Raw genomic sequence first — 19,285 nt, 5'->3', positions numbered from 1 at the left:
ATACAAAGCAAGAATATTCAAAGAAAATAATAAACATTCAAATTTAATCAGATTTTAAAAGTATTTCTTTAGGCAGTGGGTAGTAAACTTCTGCAACTGCCATGGGAAACTAGGGAGGCAGATAGTATCAGCAAGGTCAAACAACATTTAGAAGAATTGATCTGCAATGGGTCCCTAAATAAACACTGAAACAAGGAGCCAGGGACAAGTTCTTTAACATTCCTAATAACATATGTGTGAATCCTTAGGGAGCAGGAATGGGATAGAACATGCAGGATATCCAAACTCAGGCTCTACTTACAGACAGAAAAGCAGTCCCATCATTAATACTAGGCCAGAATTAAGAAATCTATGCAGGTTTCAATGCTTCTTGTGTTCATCTATTTTATAGTATTTTTATTACGACCTGTGCCTGGATATTCCATGCCTCAGTACTCTTTTGATTAAGGGTTGCTCTGACAAGTGGCTTAGTTGTATCATCAATAGTGATAAACAAACCTGGCAGACAACTTCAGAAAATTTCACCAAATTTTTTAATTCTTTCTAAAACCCCATGCAATCTAGAGCACTGGGTTTGGATTGTATAGGTTCTGTAGCATGGCAGGGTCAGAGAAAATGACAGAGCATTGTATCTAAAACTGTCAGTGCATCAGAATGGCAACAAGAAACCATTTCAAGTGAAAATACATTAAAAACACAATCCATCTTTAGGATTTGTTTTCAGTAAAGAGCAGGCCTGTTTGTTAAGTATCTGTTTTGAGTTACAGGAACCTGTGTTTTGATATGATTTGGGTCACACAAATACCTGTTGTTCATAATGACCTTTTTACAGTACAGAAACTATATATGGTACATTTCTGCCTCTGAGCCTGAGGGGTGGTTGAATCTGAGGGCATACAGGCCCTGAATTGAAAATTTTGTCACTAGCCACATATTATGCTTAAAACAGGAAAAGAACTTAAGCATTCTCTTTTTTACCTTCTCCTTCTGAAGACAACATCTGAGGTCTTGGATCACCTTTGGACAAATTACTCGATAAGAGTGGTGCTTTTAGTGGTGCTAAATACAGATTGAGTTACTGTATCTCCTAAGCATTTTGAGTTACTTAAAGTATGAATTAAAAACAAACAAACAAACAAAAAACAACTAAAACCAAACCAAATCTTTTTTATGTGTGTGGAAAACATCAGGAGGAAATAAATTAATGAAAGCCATATTAATTTTAATGATACATAGCTGGCTAAAATTACTACCATTCCAACAGACTGAAAACAGGGCAAAATGGCATAAACAGTGGTATTTCACTCAGTGTCAAATTTATATGAATTCATCATTCAGTGCTGGAATAGTTTGGATAAAAAAAACCAAGAAGGTTTAAGTTTTGCTGTATGTCTGGGTCATTGCACAACCAAGTAATGGTTTTATTAGGCATCCAAAAGTGGGAGGTTTTATCCTGATTTAGAAAATTACTAAAGGATGTGCTTAGCACTAAGGATATCCTTTCTGAATGTGATTCCCCCAGTGAGGAATTGATTTAAGCATTTTCCCCTTGGACTCGGGCATTTTCAGGCAAGAGGTCGTTAATGTCCAATCTTTCAGGGTGGTGGCTTCTTCCGCACAGAGAAAAAAAAAAGTAACTAAACTTATGTTACAGCTTCTTAATGGGCAAAAAATTAAAAACCTGCCATCTCTTTAGCCATGTACAGTGCATGGGGGTCGAGGCTGGTTTTAGCAACTTGCTTGGACCTAGAGCCCTGAGTAGCACTAAATATTGTTCAGAAAGGTAAAATTAAAAATAGAGTGGCCAGTCCTTTTGTCAGCCCGGTTACCTTGGCTTATCTGAGTTTCAGTATGTGGTAAAAGAAACAATAGAAATTTGCAGGTGTAAACAAGCACTTCACTGTTTTCTGTATGTGGCTTATTATCACATTAAACACATAGGAGAGAGCGTCTTTCACAGCTGAAAGGATTTACCCAATTTAAGAGTGCTCAGCTAAGAGTGGAACTGTAGAGACAACATGTCAAAATTTTGTAAATCTGGCACTAGTGATGAATAGGAAGATAAATCTTTTAGGTATAACTTTTATGAATTCAGAGCAAATGTCTGTAATGGCTAGTCAGTCTAGCTTGGTGTTTAGAAAAACATTTAGTCCTTTAAATAGGAAAATTCTATTAGGTCATTTACTTCACTTCTAGTTTGTACAATTGCTCATTTGGCGAGCTGCCCCTTTGTGATTGACTTCAATGAAAACTTTGACTTCAGATTGCTTTTCAAGCTTTTGCTAATTAACCTCTTGTGTGAGCATGTCAGAATTATTCCATGTTTACTTAATGGCAAACGGAGAAACACCCAGTGCTTTGGATTTCCTTGCTCCTCAAAGCTCTGCTTAGACCCCTAGAGGTGCCTATTTCCACATGCTATGGAAAAACAGGAATAAACTTGCTCATGCCACTGATTTTGCAGTCAGGACACTGGGAACCTGCTGCTGGAGTGGGGAGATGGACAATCCCTCCCTTCTTAGCAGTGGGACAAGAAAATTTTGGTTGAGCTGATAATTGTATTGTGATTAATTAGCAAGTTGCTCTTAAAGTTGAAAAAGAGCCATAATCTTTAAGACAGTAGAAATACATAAAGGAGCTCTATGCTATAAACTTTCATGCTTTGCTGCTTGTAGGTTGAGGAGGAAATAAGAATGGAGATCTTCTTGATCAATATCTAATGTGTACAGAGACCATTCATGTAGAAGGATTCATAGCCTGTAATTACTTTTCTAATGCCTTTATGGGACTTCCTATACTCTCTTTGCTCCCAGTATTAGACAGTTCTGCTTTTGAAATGTAAACTCTATGAATTCAAGTCTTTATTGTAAGAAAAATATTTCAGAAATAAGATCTCTTGTTCTCACTTAATTTTCTGAACATTTCTCTTGAATTAACAAAAATTAAGATATTTTACAAAAATAAAGATATTTTACAAAAATAATGAAAATTAGGTTAGCATATAACAGGTCTTCCACTCATAAAATTTAGAATGATCTAGGTGTTAAAATCCAAGGATGGATGTTATGCTGTGAAACTAGTTAATGTTGTTTTGTTTATGTATCATTTTGCCAACCACTTGCATCTTTGAACTACAACAGATTTCATGGATCATGAGTATGTAAGGTTTCAACATTGTTTTTCAATTTTCAGTTGTTTTTCAGTTATTGTTTTAATGACTATTTTAAAAATAGAGGAAATGTGTTCTTTGGGTTCAGCTTTAAAACAGGTATTTTTCTTGCTTGGATTTTTTCTTTAAAATGCTTAAGTTTAAAAAATTCCCAAGTAGCGATATCTTCTCTCACTAAATTTTTGACAAAGCATATTTTTCTAGTAGTTCACAATCATGGATACACTTGCATTTTTGTCAGAATCCTGGGGAAAAATATTAGTCTGACCTGAAAAGCTCTTTAGAGAAGTATGGATTAGTTCTGTGTGCAGCTGTCATTGCTGTAGCACCTCTCCCTGCTCCTCTCCCGTAGCTACGCCGCTCTCATCGCCGACTGGCCCGTGGTGGTCCTGGGCATGTGCACCGTGCTCATAGTGGTGTGTGCACTCGTGGGAATATTAGTTCCAGATCTTCCAGATTTCTCTGATCCACTGCTGGTAAGTCAATATCAATCAGTTGTCAAATAAGTATTTTTTGTTTGCCATTTTTTCCAGTGGAACCGGTAAACAGCAAATGCAAGTACAGCAATTGATACAGTATTGAATCTTGGCATTGGAGCAGCAAATGATAATACAAAGCTGCAGTTGCCATCAGAGAATGTTACCCACTAGTTTCCATTCTCTCTGCATTTTGCTGAGGTCATGTGTTCTTAAACAGAACTGCTTCAGATTGAATAATGTAAATTCATCCCAGCTTTAGAAGCACAGCACAGACCATACGTTCTAAATCAGGTTTCAAAGAATGAAGGCCAGGATCTATTAAAGGAGAGAGGATTCTAAGTGCCTTCTGGGGATGAAGTGATAGCCATATTGAAAGGCTAAAAGTAATTTTTATCAGATTCTATTAAATATTGCAATCATTTTTTAATTTTCATGAATTGTCATAAGAATGAATAGCTTTCAGGATTTTTATTGAAAATGTGGCATTTAATTATTATCCTCAAATAAAAATAAACTGTTCCTGTAAGTTAACGTTATTTATGGTATATTATGTGTATCTGTACATATCCATATGTAATGGATATTTCTTGCAAACAGCCAGGTTGTTAAAATTGTTTCAAAGTCACTTTCAAAATTATTTAAATATTTGCCTTATTCTTGGAGAAATAGAGAAGAAATACTTGACAGTTTTTAATCATATTTCATCAATTAAGAGTGATAATTGAGATACAGAAGAGGACTTTTTGAATGCCCTTCCTCTGAAAACCAGGTGTTGAACATTTGATGGACTAAATCATCATCTCTTCTCAAGGAGAGCAGTAGGACGTGCAAGAATTCTTAATCCCTCGTCATTCTCTACAGTCAGTCATTATTTTGTCTGACTTGTCATAAAGCATTTTACCCATAAAAGTAGATGCCTGGAGTAATTATGCTTGATAATGAAATCTATCCATCACTTTGATTGTGTTCCCACTCTCCCGTTTCAGCTGAGGAATGAAAAGCATTAATGGAATTTTGTGCTTCTCCCCCCTTAGGGTTTTGAGCCCAGAGGGACTGCCATAGGACAGAGATTGGTCACATGGAACAACATGGTGAAAAACACAGGGTACAAAGCCACACTTGCAAACTATCCTTTCAAATATGCAGATGAGCAAGCTAAAAGGTAAGACTTTATAGTAAAAATGCATTTTGTTTTATTGGTGGTTTTGTATGTACATCGTACCAGTATCCTCTGAAGTAAATATATCTACTGCCACTGATTTCAATAAACACAGAATCTAATATTCTACAGTTGTTAAGGCCTTTCATATCAGGCTAGATATTTCCCATTTCAAGGTTTTTAAAAAAATGTATAATTTTACTTTTCTCTATGGATATTTTCAGTAGTGGACTCAATGTCCTTTCATTTGAAGTCTCTTAATTTAAAGAAAAATGTAAATTGCTGTTTGGGTTTTTTATACCAAAATTGCATTGGTAAAAATATGTTTTCTCATGTGTAAGAGCTGTTTAGCTGCGTGACTTCTTTGGATGGTGCTTCTTTTAATAATTTCTTTGCTAAAGTAAAGCAAAACTCTTTATTCTGGTTTAGTCATCAAGATGACAGATGGTCAGATGATCACTATGAAAGAGAGAAGAGGCAAGCAGACTGGAACTTCCACAAGGATACCTTTTTCTGTGATATTCCAAGTAAGTGGAGAAAGGATACAAAGAAGGATAAAAACTTCTGACAGTTCAGAGTTTTCTGAACTCTTCTGTTATATTGTATGCCATTTTAGGAAGATATTTTCTACTTAATATATATGTGCAATAAACACCTTCTTTCTCCATGCAGAAATCTTGATAAAATTGGTCTGAAATATTTCAAAGTCACTTTCAGAATTATTTAAAGATTTGCCTTATTGGTTCTATTCTATTGGCTCTTCCTCAGAATAAACTGTATTTGCTTGAAGTGCTTCCTTCAACTGTTCCCATTTCCTGTAAAGAATTTTATTAGTTCTTGGTAGTATTGACCATTGTAAAATCAGTGTTTTCTGTGTGGCTAGAGATGTAGTCTTTAATTCACATTTGGGAAGAAATTGAGTTTTGTCCATGCCATTAACTTAATTCTTAAAAACCTAAATCAAAATACTTTTCCTGTATATGTCCTAAAGGCATCCACCAGTTATATTTTGTACAGAATATAGGGGTTTGTTTATGGGGAAAAGAAAACCACAACAAAAAAAACACAACAAAGAAAATATCCCCCTCAAAGAAATAGAAAAAGAAAATGTCCCCCCCTTAAAGCGCTGCAGGCTTATAAAGCTGACTAAGTTAAACTAGAGGACAAAAAAAGACAAAGTCTTTTGACTTTTTGCAAGGCACACTGCAGAACTTTGATAAATCCTGTTCTGGCAGAGAGATGTAGATCTTGCCTCTATTTATAGAAGGACCTGAGCTCTTTTGTGGCTACTTCCACATGTGAGAACTGATAACAGAGCACAAAAACACAATTGTGAAATTATTTATTTAGATTACTTGGTCTAAGAGAGTAATGACCAGGGAAAACTGGGCTGAAGAACAGCCAGACACAGATTTTTATTCTTTTTTTTAAATTACAGTATGCTCTTACATCTAAGTGAGAGGATGGGAGCAAGGTCATCATTTCTGCTCATGCGAACAGAACTATATTAGACCGAGGCATATCATGAGTAAGGGAGAGGAAATGTGCTTGGTAATCTGCTCAGCATTAACTTGAAGCAGAACTAACTCCTCTTATCCAGGCCGCTGTTCTGCACAGTCTCACTCTCCTTCTTTCCTCTGCTGTTTCTGCATAGTCTCAGTTGTGACAGTCATGAAGGAATTGCATTTCTATGGGAAAATTTGCCAGTCCATTATGTAAAGAAAACAGATGATTTCCTCTTGACCCGCTTTTGTCATTCCTGGTATCTTTCTTTGTGTGATCTCTAGATTTCAGTTCCCTTGATCCTAAAGCATGGTTGGAGATCATGAAGCACTGCCATTGTGTCATTTCATGGCAGCCTTGTGGAAGGCAAAAATTCTGCAGCTTCACACCAGTGGGAAAAATTCTCCCTTTTGGGTTTTTGGAATATTTTAATTAATATGATAATGTTTCTTAACCCAAAGGACCATACTGTGTTAAGCACTACTATATATTTGTGTTTGTATATTTGTTTCCCTTCTGAGCTCTGCAGACAGATCTCACTGCCACTAAGTAATTATTTCCTTTCCTAAATCTGTCTTCTGATAAATGCAATTTAATTTGTAATTTAAGCTCCATGTGTCTAAACTGTGGAATTCTTGAAAATGGCCTCAAGGATATCACAATTTCCACTGCAGTCATTTGCTTCTAAAGCAAAAACATTCTTGTAGAAACAGCTTTATAATTATTATTTATATTCCCAAATGACTTACTAAATCAGCCTTTGATTACTATTATCAGTGTACTGCCATTATGCTGTGCCAAGAATTTCATAGTTTGCTGATTAGATCTTTTGATTCTTATTTGTTTGTCATATTTCAGAAGATAGTTTGCTTGAATGGAAGTCTGTAGAGCTTCTGAGTGGTATGTAGTATTGAAGATGCCATATTTACTATAAGCACTTTAAGGAAATGGAAACTTTTATGTGGAGTGAGTCTTACAGATAAACAGCTCATCTTGAAAAGGAGGTGAATTCCCATGACTCGACAAAGATTTCATGTGTGTCATCTGAATGGTGGGATTTTGCCTCAGCCTTTGATACCAGGCCCACCCAAACAATCAGTGAAAACCCCCTTCTGTAATTTCAGGTGATCGCTATTCACGAGTGGTGTTTACATCAACAGAAGGAGAGAATTTATGGAATTTGAATGCAATTAAGTCAATGTGCAATGTAGACAACTTGAGGGTAAGTCTATATGGCATTTGTTTCACTTACAGATAAAGAGCATGCATTTGAAATTTTGTTTTGCTGCCCACTGCCAACCAGTACCATATGAGAGGACTTTATGTGGTTCAGCTCCTGCCAAATGGTCTGTCAGCAGGTACATGCAGTTAAAAAACAACTTTCAATTTGTAGATCAGGTTACATACCAGGGGATTTCTTTGAGTTTTCTACTAATAGCATCCAGAATTGGGTAGAAGAGGGTTGTTTCAGGAAAGAACTATCTTAACTTTTACTGTGTGTTTCCTCATAGAATATTATTCCAGGGAGTTTTGTTCTTGGGTCCCAGCAAATAATTGATTTTTCTTGAGTTTTCACCTCCAGGTGAACTAGCTATAATCTCATAGAATATGCAGGTTTCTCTGACACCCAGTGGATCACAGAAATTAATTTTTATTTTGTTAGTTTAGAGTAGGTTGGCAATGTACAGGCAAGGACCTTAGGTAAAATAGCTAGAAATACAGCCCAGTTAATTAGATGTGGATAATGATACTTGAAGAGTAATACTAATTTTCTGTTTTAACTTTATCTGTAAAATATAAGCTTGACCCTTGCTGGAGTGAACTCCTTTGAACCTCTGAGTAACCATGAACTTTTGGTTCCCATACGGATGACTTTGCATGGAAATGGAGCAATATGTTTTTCATTTGTTAATACTCAACAAATTATTTCCATTTTGCTCTTCTCCAAAACAAAAATAATCATAGACAACCTAATTAATATTTCTCAATTACTTAATGAGAAATATTTTCATTATTACATTGATCATTGCCTATTAGACATCTGTATTAATTTATCGAATTCCCAAACTGTTTTCTCTGCAACAGCCATCGTTTGTTGGCTTAAAATGTTGAGCTGTAGTGAAACATTGTATAATGAATCTCACTTGGCAGTCTGCTGACAGGCATTTTGTCCTGGTTGGCCTCCCTTGATGGAATTGGGTTTTGTCCTCACATGCTCATGAAGTGTTCCTTATTTCCCCACCAGAGATGACTGCACTGACAGGATGGCTCGTGTGGTTTTATCCCTTATCTCTTGCAATCAGAACGAGCCAGGTGAGCAGAGTACAGGAGCAGCCCAGCTCAGTTTGAAGGAGCTGAGCTAGGGAGTCATCATATCACCAGTTCAATCAGGAGATCCAGGGGAGAATAACCTTTCACAAGGGTGAAAATTGAGACTGAGGGAGGAGATGCTAATCTGTGCCTTTAACTGTAGTTTAGCCACACAGGCAGCTGATGCAGGTATATCCCAGGTAGTGTAGATCATTGCAAAGCAATGAAGTCTGAATTAAAAAACATCTTTCTGTTTAACAGAGGACTGTTAGTTACCTCTGAAGAATATCTCTGTTATGATTGCATTACTCCTGAGACTTTTTTCTTTTGTTCCTTCCTATCTGCTCACCTTGATAATAATGTATTTTATCAAATACTGCTATACTTCCTGAGGGAAAGATGAAACTACTTTACTACAACAAACAAGCCCCATAAAACCAGCTCTTCCTTTGAAATAAGAACACTTCAGAAAATGAAATGTTTGCTGCATCATCTACATCCACAGTTGTGTAGATATTTATAAAGAATACTGTTCTAAATAAAGTTTTTGTAGATCTTTATTTGTAAATTACTTAGGAATAAAGTATTTGAACACCTCAGTTGAGCAGAACAACAGTGCATCATGGTAGCATTGATTTTTGGATAGAATAGAAAATTAATATGGTTAGGTTTTGCTATTATTGTTAATCTGTGCATGTAAATTTATTATAAAAATTAGATACTCAGGGCTCAGAAAGGATGAAGTTTTTTTATAGCTTCTTTTTAAAATGCTTGTCACTTACAAATAGAATTTTTAATTAATTTAACACTTTCTAGCAGTTTCAAGTAGAATTTCTTAGAAATTTCTTAGAACTCACAAAGTGCTGTGCTGTGTCCCACATATGCTAAGTTCTGCTAGTGGCCAGTCCCTAGGGAGGGAGAGGATGCTGACTTGCACTGCAGCCATAACAAAAAATCTGTGACTTTGGTGACCTTCTGGTCTTACAGACTCTTTTCTGGCTGTATTTATTTTTGGTTTTGAGTCCATGCCTGTTTAGGGTCACAGTTCTGTTGAATTAAGTGCTAAAGCTTTCTGTATTCAAAGACAGGAAAACCAGGCACTGCTTGCTGGACGTGCAAACCTTAGAATTTATGTATTTTTCTGATGATAAGCAGAGTATCAGCGCCAACCAGTATTTGCTTTAGTATGGAACTAACAGCATATCCTCTATGTATTAATTGTATTCCCATCTGCTTGTAACTACTTTAACTATAAGTTTTACTGACACTTAGGGGCTCTACTCTGCAGCTGTTCAGCATATGCTATTGCTATAATCTTCATGGAAACTTTAGAAAAAAATAGTTATAGGAGGTGTTCTAATTCTTTTACTACATGGATAAGAGGAGGTTTGGGTTTTTTTCACCTGTTAATTGCAGAATGTTTTCCCTATAAACTGTAAACAGTTATTTTATAAACTTTAATGACTGTATATTATGTCTTCAGACTGCTTCCCCAAAGCAGTGGATATGTGCTTCTCTGTCACTGCAGAGAGTCATTTGGGCAGATCTGCCCACAGATGCGTGCAGGTTGCACAGCTCCGTTTCTTTACTTGTTCCAAAGTAAATTAAAGTGGTGCCAGTGGCAGACCAGGTCTGGAAACACCAGAATGACCTTTCCAGTTCCTTTGGATCACCAACAAAGCCCAATGCTACAATCTATTAACATTTTACATAGTATTTTAATGAGCTATCAGGAGCTGAATTTTGTATTTTACTTTCTAATTTCCAGCTGCCAGCTCATGTTACTTTATCTTTGGCAGCAGTTACTTTGCCAGTGAATGTTTATGGCCTGCAGCAAGTATATAAACCTCATTGTCCCATCTTGAACCTGAATACATAGAGAAGACAATACAGTCCTTTCCTCCTAGTTTGCCTATTATATCCTCATAGGACTAACCTGGAGATGTGCCATGAAAAACACAGATATGCTATTCCAGTGCTTCCTTTTATTTAGTAGGTTGTTCAGTTTTTCCTGAGTTTGCATGTGTGAGTGTTTTTATCTGGAAACAATCAAATGTGAATTATCCTGTTTTTTTGGAATGCCAGTTTGTTATTGTTCAGAAACTGGTTGACAAAATTTGGTCCATATTAAAGCTTTTCTAACTGCTGAGAGAATCCCCAAATGTATTTTTTTGGTGTGTATTATGAAGGATTGCTAATAATAAGCCTGTGCAATTTTGCTGAAGAAAGAAAAAAGAGGCTAAGTGGTTTCTTTTAGATCACCTATATTTAAAGCATACATGGACAACTGTTTCAGGGTACACTCCTGTAAAATCTGAAGCACATGGCTTTATTTATGTGACTATATTAATATGTATTCATTCTGTGTAACTTGATCAAAACAGAACTTTTACATGTATCTTAACTATTGGAAGGACTAATTCTACTTTGTCACATAACAGAAGTTCTGTTTCTTGAGACTTTTATTCCTCAAGCCCTACAAAGATTGAGTTGAGAAAATTTCCCTGATCTAACCTTGTTACTTAAGAGTTTCACTCATGGTTTATAGTTACTTTCAGTTTGAGTAGAAGTGTCTTGTGGTGATTTAGCTAAATCGTGCTCTTACTGTCTACAACTAAATCCTGGAGTATTCTAGAAGCAAAGGAAAAATATCCCCATGAGGGATTAAGACTCATTTAGTTAGGAGAATCTTTAACCAGAATGTGTCATGCACTGGGGGTGCAGTGTTCAGAGGCATGACCTGTTATTTTGGGGTGCTTCATGACAGTGGAATTATCTTGTGCTTGTGCTTTGGAAATTCTGCATGACTTAGGGACATGCATTGCCTGGGTAGAGCTGTTTGGGGACAGTGCCTGCCAGGTTTACAAGAGCTAAAAGAGACATAAAATCAGGGTTGTAGAAGAGACATCACGTGATAGAAGTTATGGTAAAGCTGTCACATCCTTCCTTTCAGGATGGTAAGTCCTTGCCTCTGCTAAGAACTTCAGGATATGATTCCAAGCAGAATGAAACTTCACTGATGTATGGCTGATTGTTTATGCTTAGGAGTATAGCATGAGATACTAGAAGAGTGTTAACAGTCCTCAGTCTGGAAAGAAACAAAACACCTCAGTGGGTCTTCAAATAATACTCTTAACATTTCTGCCAATTCTTTGCCATTGTGACAAGTCTGTAGACTGCCTGGTTCAGTCTGCTGCATGTAAGAGGATCAAAAGCAGTGTGTGTGGAAATACGAATTTAAAATGCTAACACCGAAGGACTGTAAACTGAATTTTCATAATTTAAAGTCGTTTCTTGGGTTGGTTTTTTTGGTTACTGAATGTTTCAAACTATAAATAGGATTTTTCTCCCTGTCTGTCTTTATGCAGATCAGATCCCATTCCCAGTTTGGTGATCTTTGCCAGAGAGCCACTGCTGCTTCATGCTGTCCCAGCTGGACACTGGGAAACTATATTGCTATTCTGAACAACAGGTCATCGTGTCAGAAAATTGTTGAACGGGATGTGTCTCACACCCTGAAGCTGCTTCGCACTTGTGCCAAATACTACTACAACGGGACCCTGGGGCCGGACTGCTGGGATATGAATGCCAAGAGGAAGGACCAGCTCAAGTGTACAAACGTGCCTCGCAAATGTACCAAGTACAATGCTGTTTACCAGATCCTTCACTACCTAGTGGACAAGGATTTCCTAAGCCCAAAGACAGCTGACTATGTCTTACCAGCTTTAAAATACAGCATGCTCTTCTCCCCGACTGAGAAAGGGGAAAGCATGATGAGTATTTACCTAGATAACTTTGAGAACTGGAACGCTTCTGATGGTGTAACAACCGTCATGGGAATTGAGTTTGGAATAAAACATAGGTTGTTTCAAGATTACTTGTTGATGGATACTGTGTATCCTGCCATAGCCATTGTAATTGTTCTGTTAGTTATGTGTGTGTACACCAAGTCCATGTTTATCACGCTGATGACTATGTTTGCAATAATTAGTTCCTTGATTATTTCTTATTTTCTCTATCGGGTAGTATTTAATTTTGAGTTCTTTCCATTCATGAATCTCACGGCATTGATTATCCTTGTTGGGATTGGAGCAGATGATGCTTTTGTTTTATGTGATGTTTGGAACTACACAAAGTTCGATAAACCTCATGCTGGAACCTCTGAGACAGTGAGCATCACATTGCAACATGCTGCTCTTTCCATGTTTGTCACGAGTTTTACAACCGCTGCTGCCTTCTATGCTAATTATGTCAGCAATATCACAGCAATCAGGTGTTTTGGTGTTTATGCTGGCACTGCCATTCTGGTGAATTATGTTTTGATGGTAACGTGGCTGCCTGCTGTAGTTGTATTACATGAACGATATCTTCTCAATATTTTCAGTTGCTTTAAGAAACCTCAGCAGAGGGTATACAACAACAAAAGCTGCTGGACAGTGTTGTGCCAAATGTTCCACAAGATTATTTTTGCAGTCTCAGAGGCATCCAGGATATTTTTTGAGAAAGTTTTGCCATGCATTGTTATCAAATTTCGGTATATTTGGCTTTTCTGGTTCCTTGCCTTAACAATTGGTGGAGCATATATCGTGTGTGTAAATCCAAAGATGAAACTGCCATCGTTGGAGCTTTCTGAGTTTCAGGTATTTAGGTCTTCTCACCCATTTGAACGATACGATGCAGAATACAAAAAACTCTTTATGTTTGAACGTGTCCACCACGGAGAAGAGCTCCACATGCCGATTACAGTAATCTGGGGTGTCACACCTGAGGATAATGGTGACCCTTTAAACCCTAAAAGCAAAGGAGAGCTGCAGCTAGATACCAGTTTTAATATCGCTAGCCCAGCTTCACAGGTTTGGATTTTACGTTTTTGTCAGAAGTTAAGAAATCAAACCTTTTTTTATCAGACGGAAGAACAAGACTTCACAAGCTGCTTCATTGAAACATTTAAACAGTGGATGGAAAATCAAGACTGTGATGAGCCATCACTTTACCCCTGCTGCAGCCACTGGAGCTTCCCATACAAACAAGAAGTTTTTGAATTATGTATCAAGAGAGCTATAATGGAGCTAGAAAGAAGCACAGGGTACCATTTAGATAGCAAAACCCCAGGGCCTCGCTTTGACCTTAATGACACCATCAGGGCAGTGGTGTTGGAGTTCCAAAGCACCTACCTCTTCACACTGGCTTATGAGAAAATGCATCAGTTTTACAAAGAGGTGGACTCATGGATTTCAAATGAGCTTAGTTCTGCTCCTGAAGGTCTTAGCAGTGGTTGGTTTGTAAGTAACCTTGAATTTTACGATCTTCAGGACAGTCTTTCTGATGGTACTCTGATTGCCATGGGCCTTTCAGTTGCCGTGGCATTTAGCGTAATGCTTCTTACAACTTGGAATATAATCATAAGCCTTTATGCAATAGTTTCAATAGCTGGAACTATTTTTGTCACTGTAGGTTCTCTGGTTCTTCTTGGGTGGGAGCTGAACGTGTTGGAATCTGTCACAATCTCAGTGGCTGTTGGCTTGTCAGTGGACTTTGCTGTTCATTATGGAGTGGCTTATCGCTTAGCCCCTGACCCTGACCGGGAGGGGAAAGTCATTTTTTCTTTAAGCCGTATGGGTTCTGCTATTGCAATGGCTGCCTTGACTACATTTGTAGCTGGGGCAATGATGATGCCCTCAACAGTGTTGGCATACACTCAGCTTGGCACTTTCATGATGCTTATAATGTGCATTAGCTGGGCTTTCGCAACCTTCTTCTTCCAGTGCATGTGCCGATGCCTTGGGCCCCAGGGCACTTGTGGCCAGATCCCACTACCAAAAAAACTGCGGTGTAATGCCTTCTCTCAGGCCTTTTCAGGAGCCCAAGGGGGCAGAAGCCAAAACAAATCACATCCTGTTAGCAAGTATCAGCTGGACTCCAGGAGTCAGAAACCAGAAATGGAGCATGAGCACTATGAGCTTGAACCTCTGGCATCACAAACCAGAATCTGTAACCCTGCAGAGAAAGTGACATATGAAGAAACTCATATCTGCTCAGAGCTCTTCAGCAGCAGGCCCCAAAACTCATGTGTGCCTATGCATCCAGCCTATAATAGTGAAGTTAGTAAAGGCATCAAAAATGTTGCTAATTCAGCTGTGCTGCAGACGTCTATTGACCAACACACCGTATGCCCAATTTTCTCTCAGAACAGGCAGTGTAGCTGTCCTGATGCATATAAGCAGGTGGCAGTGAAGTGGAGTCCACACTCCTGTCAGCAGTTAAGCGACACCTTCTGTTACCAGTGTTCTCCTTCCCCGGGGACCGTACAGATCCAAAGCTCTGTAGCTCCCATAAATGCTTTACAGCAAGCTGCCGAGGGTTACGTGCATCCAGTCCAGCATGTCCTCCATTGCAGCTGCCTTCAAGGAAGGCTCAAAAGAACGATGACACAAAACTCTCTGCCTAAAAATTTTTTTCTTCAGTCAGTGCAACAGTTCCAGGCACATCAGAGAATAAACAGAACAGATACACATGCTCATCAAAACCCAGAGGAAAACGTGAGAACTGCTCCAAAGGTGATGAGCTCCTCACAGTTCCTCTGCCGAAATGCAGCACCTCTAATAGTGCGTTGCTCTGAATGTGAGAACAGCATCTCAAATAACCAAAAGGGATTCTGTCAGCAGATAGACAAGTGTGATGAAAAGGGTGGTACAGAAGCGAACGGGGTGGAAAGCAAGAAAGCCTCTCTGTCAAAGCAGAAAAAGAAAGCTGAGGGCAAGATAGATCAGCGTTCTTTGCAGAATGACCGAGTTTTGAAGGCTGACCAAAATGATAAAAAACACCTGCTGACCAGGTCAGGGAGAGAAGCTCGCTCCGAGGGTTGCCATGAAAGTTCACATTGTTGTGGTAAGGCAATCGCAGTGAAGTGCAATTCTGTTGACTGTCAAATGCCAAACGTCGAAGCCAATGTGCCTCCTATGTTAATGCGCCCAGAACTTTCCAATGAAAGTTTGTTAATAAAAACACTATAATAAACCTTTAAGTTGGCAATCTTGCGTCTTTCTTTTGAAAGAAAGTTTAGAGCACTAGAAAGGAAAGTCCTGAATAAATATGAATTATAATTTGCCTTTTAGAATGAAAAATGTATTTTATAGAACAATAGCATTTATACATTTCATAAAGCCATTACATGTAGTAAAACCTGATGTTGTCCAGAATGTTTTTTTGCTGTAACTCATAAGGTGGATTACACTTCATTTAGGTTTTGTTCCAGGGCATTAGTGTTGGATTTCTCCTTATAAACCATCTCAAGAAATAAACCATTGCAAAGAAACTCTCCCTGTTCTGAAGCGAGGGCTTGTGAGATCGATAATGTTAGGGGCAGACTGAGATTGCCACATTTCCTGAGTATGTAATTCACCTTTATTCTGCTGCTGCCTTGGCAGGCTTCTGCACACCTTGAAACAGCAGCAGGACTAACTGTGTTCTTTCAGAATTGTTTGACAGACCAACTCTCCAGGGTAGCCTGTTTGGGGAATATTTTTAACTATTGATCCTAACAAAATCTTTAAAAAATGCTCTTGGAGGCCTACAGCATTTGCACTGCCTGTGCTGCATTTCTGTGTATATAGTTCAGTAAAACATTTTAAACTGCCTTCCTGGCAGTTAGTGTATAGACTTTACCATTACATACCAGAGAATACAGGTGGGAACAATAGTCAGTGAACATTATTGACTTCTCAGTGATGACAACAAAAATACAGTTTATGCAGCTGACAGGTGTATGTAAAATCAGGAGTTGTAAAATTGGACATGAAGTGCTTTGCAATACTGAACTTTTTCCCACAGAGTTAATCTGTGGAGAAAGGCGTAGTTAATGCACAGGTTCTAGACTTACTGCCAACAGTATCAGATTAAGTCAACTCAAAAGGCTCAGAAACATAAATTAAAGTATTGTGTTCTGAGTGTTCCTGTCTGGAGAAGTTCCAAGATGAAGTTACAAATACTGAACTAAACCGTGTAACCAAGACATTGGATTTTAGATGTTGTATCTGTGTAAGTACAGGGTTTAGTCACATGATAGCTGTGGGTAATCATGGGAATACTTGCTGTTCTTATCACTCAGGGAGAGTGGATTTGAGACCTGGAACTGTGTAGTGTGTCATAATTTCTATGTACCTTAATGACAAATCTCTCTTCATTTCATTGCTTGGTTATGCTGATGATACTGATTTATGAGACACAGAAGATAGATTTCATGGGCTGATGTGATATCAGGTACTGGGTGTGTAATGAATCATTGGAGAAAAATCCTGGCTAATTCTGACCGAGTGCTCACGTTGAGGGCATGCAGAAGGTTCACATCATGCAACAAACCACTTTGGTTTGGCTGGGGGTAGTGATGTTAGTGCTTATATGTCCCAGTGACTGGAAGAGGGTTGAAATCTACAGAAAAACTGAAATTACTTTAACACGGTTTAAGAACAGTATAATTCTTTCTTAGTTACAAAATAAAACTCTGTTTTAGTTATCTTGGGACCTGTCACTCAATTTAGAGCCTGATTCTTTAGTTTGTAATGAGAGCAATCCAAGGCTTTTCTATGCACTACATATGCCCTTAATTATAAGCTAACACTTGCAGTGCTAGCAATCCAAAGAAATTTAAGGGAATAAGAAATAAACCAAACTTGCTGTTGTCCAGCTTTTTTCCTGCCCACCACACCTGCTTGAGTGTAGTTTGTCAGACTTTGTCAAATGAGCATGTAATGCTTGTCACAGTGCCTGTCACATGAGCTGTCATTGACAGCTTTGAGACATGGGCCTTCGGAGGGGTCCCCAGCCAATGCTTCTACAGAACAGATCTTTGTCAGCTGATGAGCTTAAAATTGTTCCCTAAGCCAGTTTTCCATCCTGCATTCTGGGTAAGAAAACCACCTTTAATTGCTTGTATTGATAGCTGGTTTTGTAATAGTGATGATAGAGATTAATGTTACATCTCCATAATGATCTATATGTTCTTAAAGGCTGCTACAGTGAGAAAAACAGGGCCGATAAGGAGTTGTGATGTAATGTGCTCTTAGGAAAGATTAAAATGAAGGAACATGCTTGGCTAGTGAGCAGGATCACTGCTCGTATCTGCCTTTTGTGACTTTGCCATTTCCTCCCTGCAAACTGCTTTATCTTTTCCAAATCAGTTAGCTGGACAAGGAGCAATCACTGACAGATAAGTTTGATACTTACGGATGTAGCACCGTGTGTGTGTGTGCTGCATCTGTGTCAATTCAGGTGTAGACTCTAAAATCCAAGCCAGTGGTAGAGAATAGGAATTGGTTCCAGTGGCAGATGAAGCCTGATGAGGCTGTGCATTACACTATCCCCAGAAAATCCAGGAGAGGAGTAAATAAATATAAATAAGTTTTTACAGGCTACTGGGAACAAGCGAGGATAGGTGGAATTCTGTTCCACTCCAGGAAATTTTAACAAGAACCATTACATCCTGCTGAGACATCTCTTGAAGACTTGCCAGTGATGGCCAAGTCCCAGGGGAAGCTGATGAGCTTAAAATACTGGAATTTCCATTAACTAATTTGCTTTCACTGAGGTCCTCCCTTGCTTTGGAGTTGCATGGAGGGTTGGATGTGCACACCACACAGATTGGCTCAGTGAGGTGTTCTCTTGTAAGCTGCCCAGGTGGGGTGAGGGCCCTGGCACTGGCTCGTGCTTCCTCTGGGAAGTAAGCATGGTCCTGGATTTAGAAGATGCAGAGCATTATTTCTATGGATAATCCATGCTGGGATATTTGAGAATTGTTCTTCCAGTGATGACACGTGTGTAGCTTGACACATGACAGAGGAGCTTTCTGCATTTCCAAAGTTTAGGAAAGACTTAACAGTAACTTTTACATGTAGAGATTATTTAAAGTGGCATCTGATTATTCAAGGAAGGAAAGAGACTTTATGTGAGAAGACAGTGGTCTCTTTGTGGCTCTTAAGTTGCTGTTTTACTTTCTTAAGGAATAAAGACTGCAATCCAGAATTTTACCAAGAGTGGGGCTTGTATCTGAGACCAACTCACTCAAATTTGCTTCACCCAGGGGAAATAAAATTATATTTAACATAATAGATACTGTAGTTATCTGTATTGTCCTTAGGATCTGTGTTTTTTGGGTCATAGTCACATTATAGTATGGGTAATACATTGATCCGTTTAACAAAAAAGATATATAAATTTACACTAAGTTCTTTAAAATATTAAACCCATCTCAACATATAATCACTGGAAATGCAGCTATCTCACACAAAGAATTGGGGGAGGGGGTAGGTGACTGACAGAGTAACATAAAGGAGTTTTAAATTACTGTTTTATTGTTTGTGTGTTTAAAGAAAATTAAAATCCATCTTTTTGCAATCAGCCATAATCACTTTAATTTTATTTTTTTGAACTGATGTGGGAGAATTGCTTTGAAGTGCTTTGAATTAGGAAAAACCCCTAATTTTGCCAGATGGAATCCTGGCAGTCAGTCCAAGAGAGCTCTAAAAATGCAGGTTGACAAATGACAAAAATTTTAGCACTTTAAGAAATGTCAAATGCGATAAAAATTTGATATATTTTATTTATACAAAGAATGTTATACTACTTAATACAGGTAGCAGATGTGTGATTCAGGCCAGAATCACACTGACT

At 38.2% G+C, this 19,285-nt stretch overlaps 1 protein-coding gene across 3 annotated transcripts in view; it reads left to right on the top strand.

Moving 5' to 3' along the window:
* Nucleotides 1–17,137, top strand: part of DISP1 (dispatched RND transporter family member 1) — an 86,524-nt gene extending 69,387 nt beyond the window's left edge. For all 3 annotated transcript variants that reach the window (XM_015622539.3, XM_015622540.3, XM_015622541.3), the window contains 5 exons: nucleotides 3,522–3,645; nucleotides 4,683–4,810; nucleotides 5,237–5,334; nucleotides 7,435–7,532; nucleotides 11,989–17,137. In XM_015622539.3, the coding sequence (XP_015478025.2) occupies nucleotides 3,522–3,645; nucleotides 4,683–4,810; nucleotides 5,237–5,334; nucleotides 7,435–7,532; nucleotides 11,989–15,633 (4,093 nt within the window). In that variant the 3' untranslated portion in view covers nucleotides 15,634–17,137. The remainder of the gene's footprint in view (nucleotides 1–3,521; nucleotides 3,646–4,682; nucleotides 4,811–5,236; nucleotides 5,335–7,434; nucleotides 7,533–11,988) is intronic.
* The last annotated feature ends 2,148 nt before the right edge of the window (nucleotides 17,138–19,285 follow it).

The sequence above is a fragment of the Parus major genome, chromosome 3 (assembly GCF_001522545.3).
Source record: "Parus major isolate Abel chromosome 3, Parus_major1.1, whole genome shotgun sequence".
NCBI lineage: Eukaryota > Metazoa > Chordata > Aves > Passeriformes > Paridae > Parus > Parus major.
Note: the sequence above shows the minus strand (reverse complement) of the source record. Positions and strands in the feature narration are given on the sequence as shown.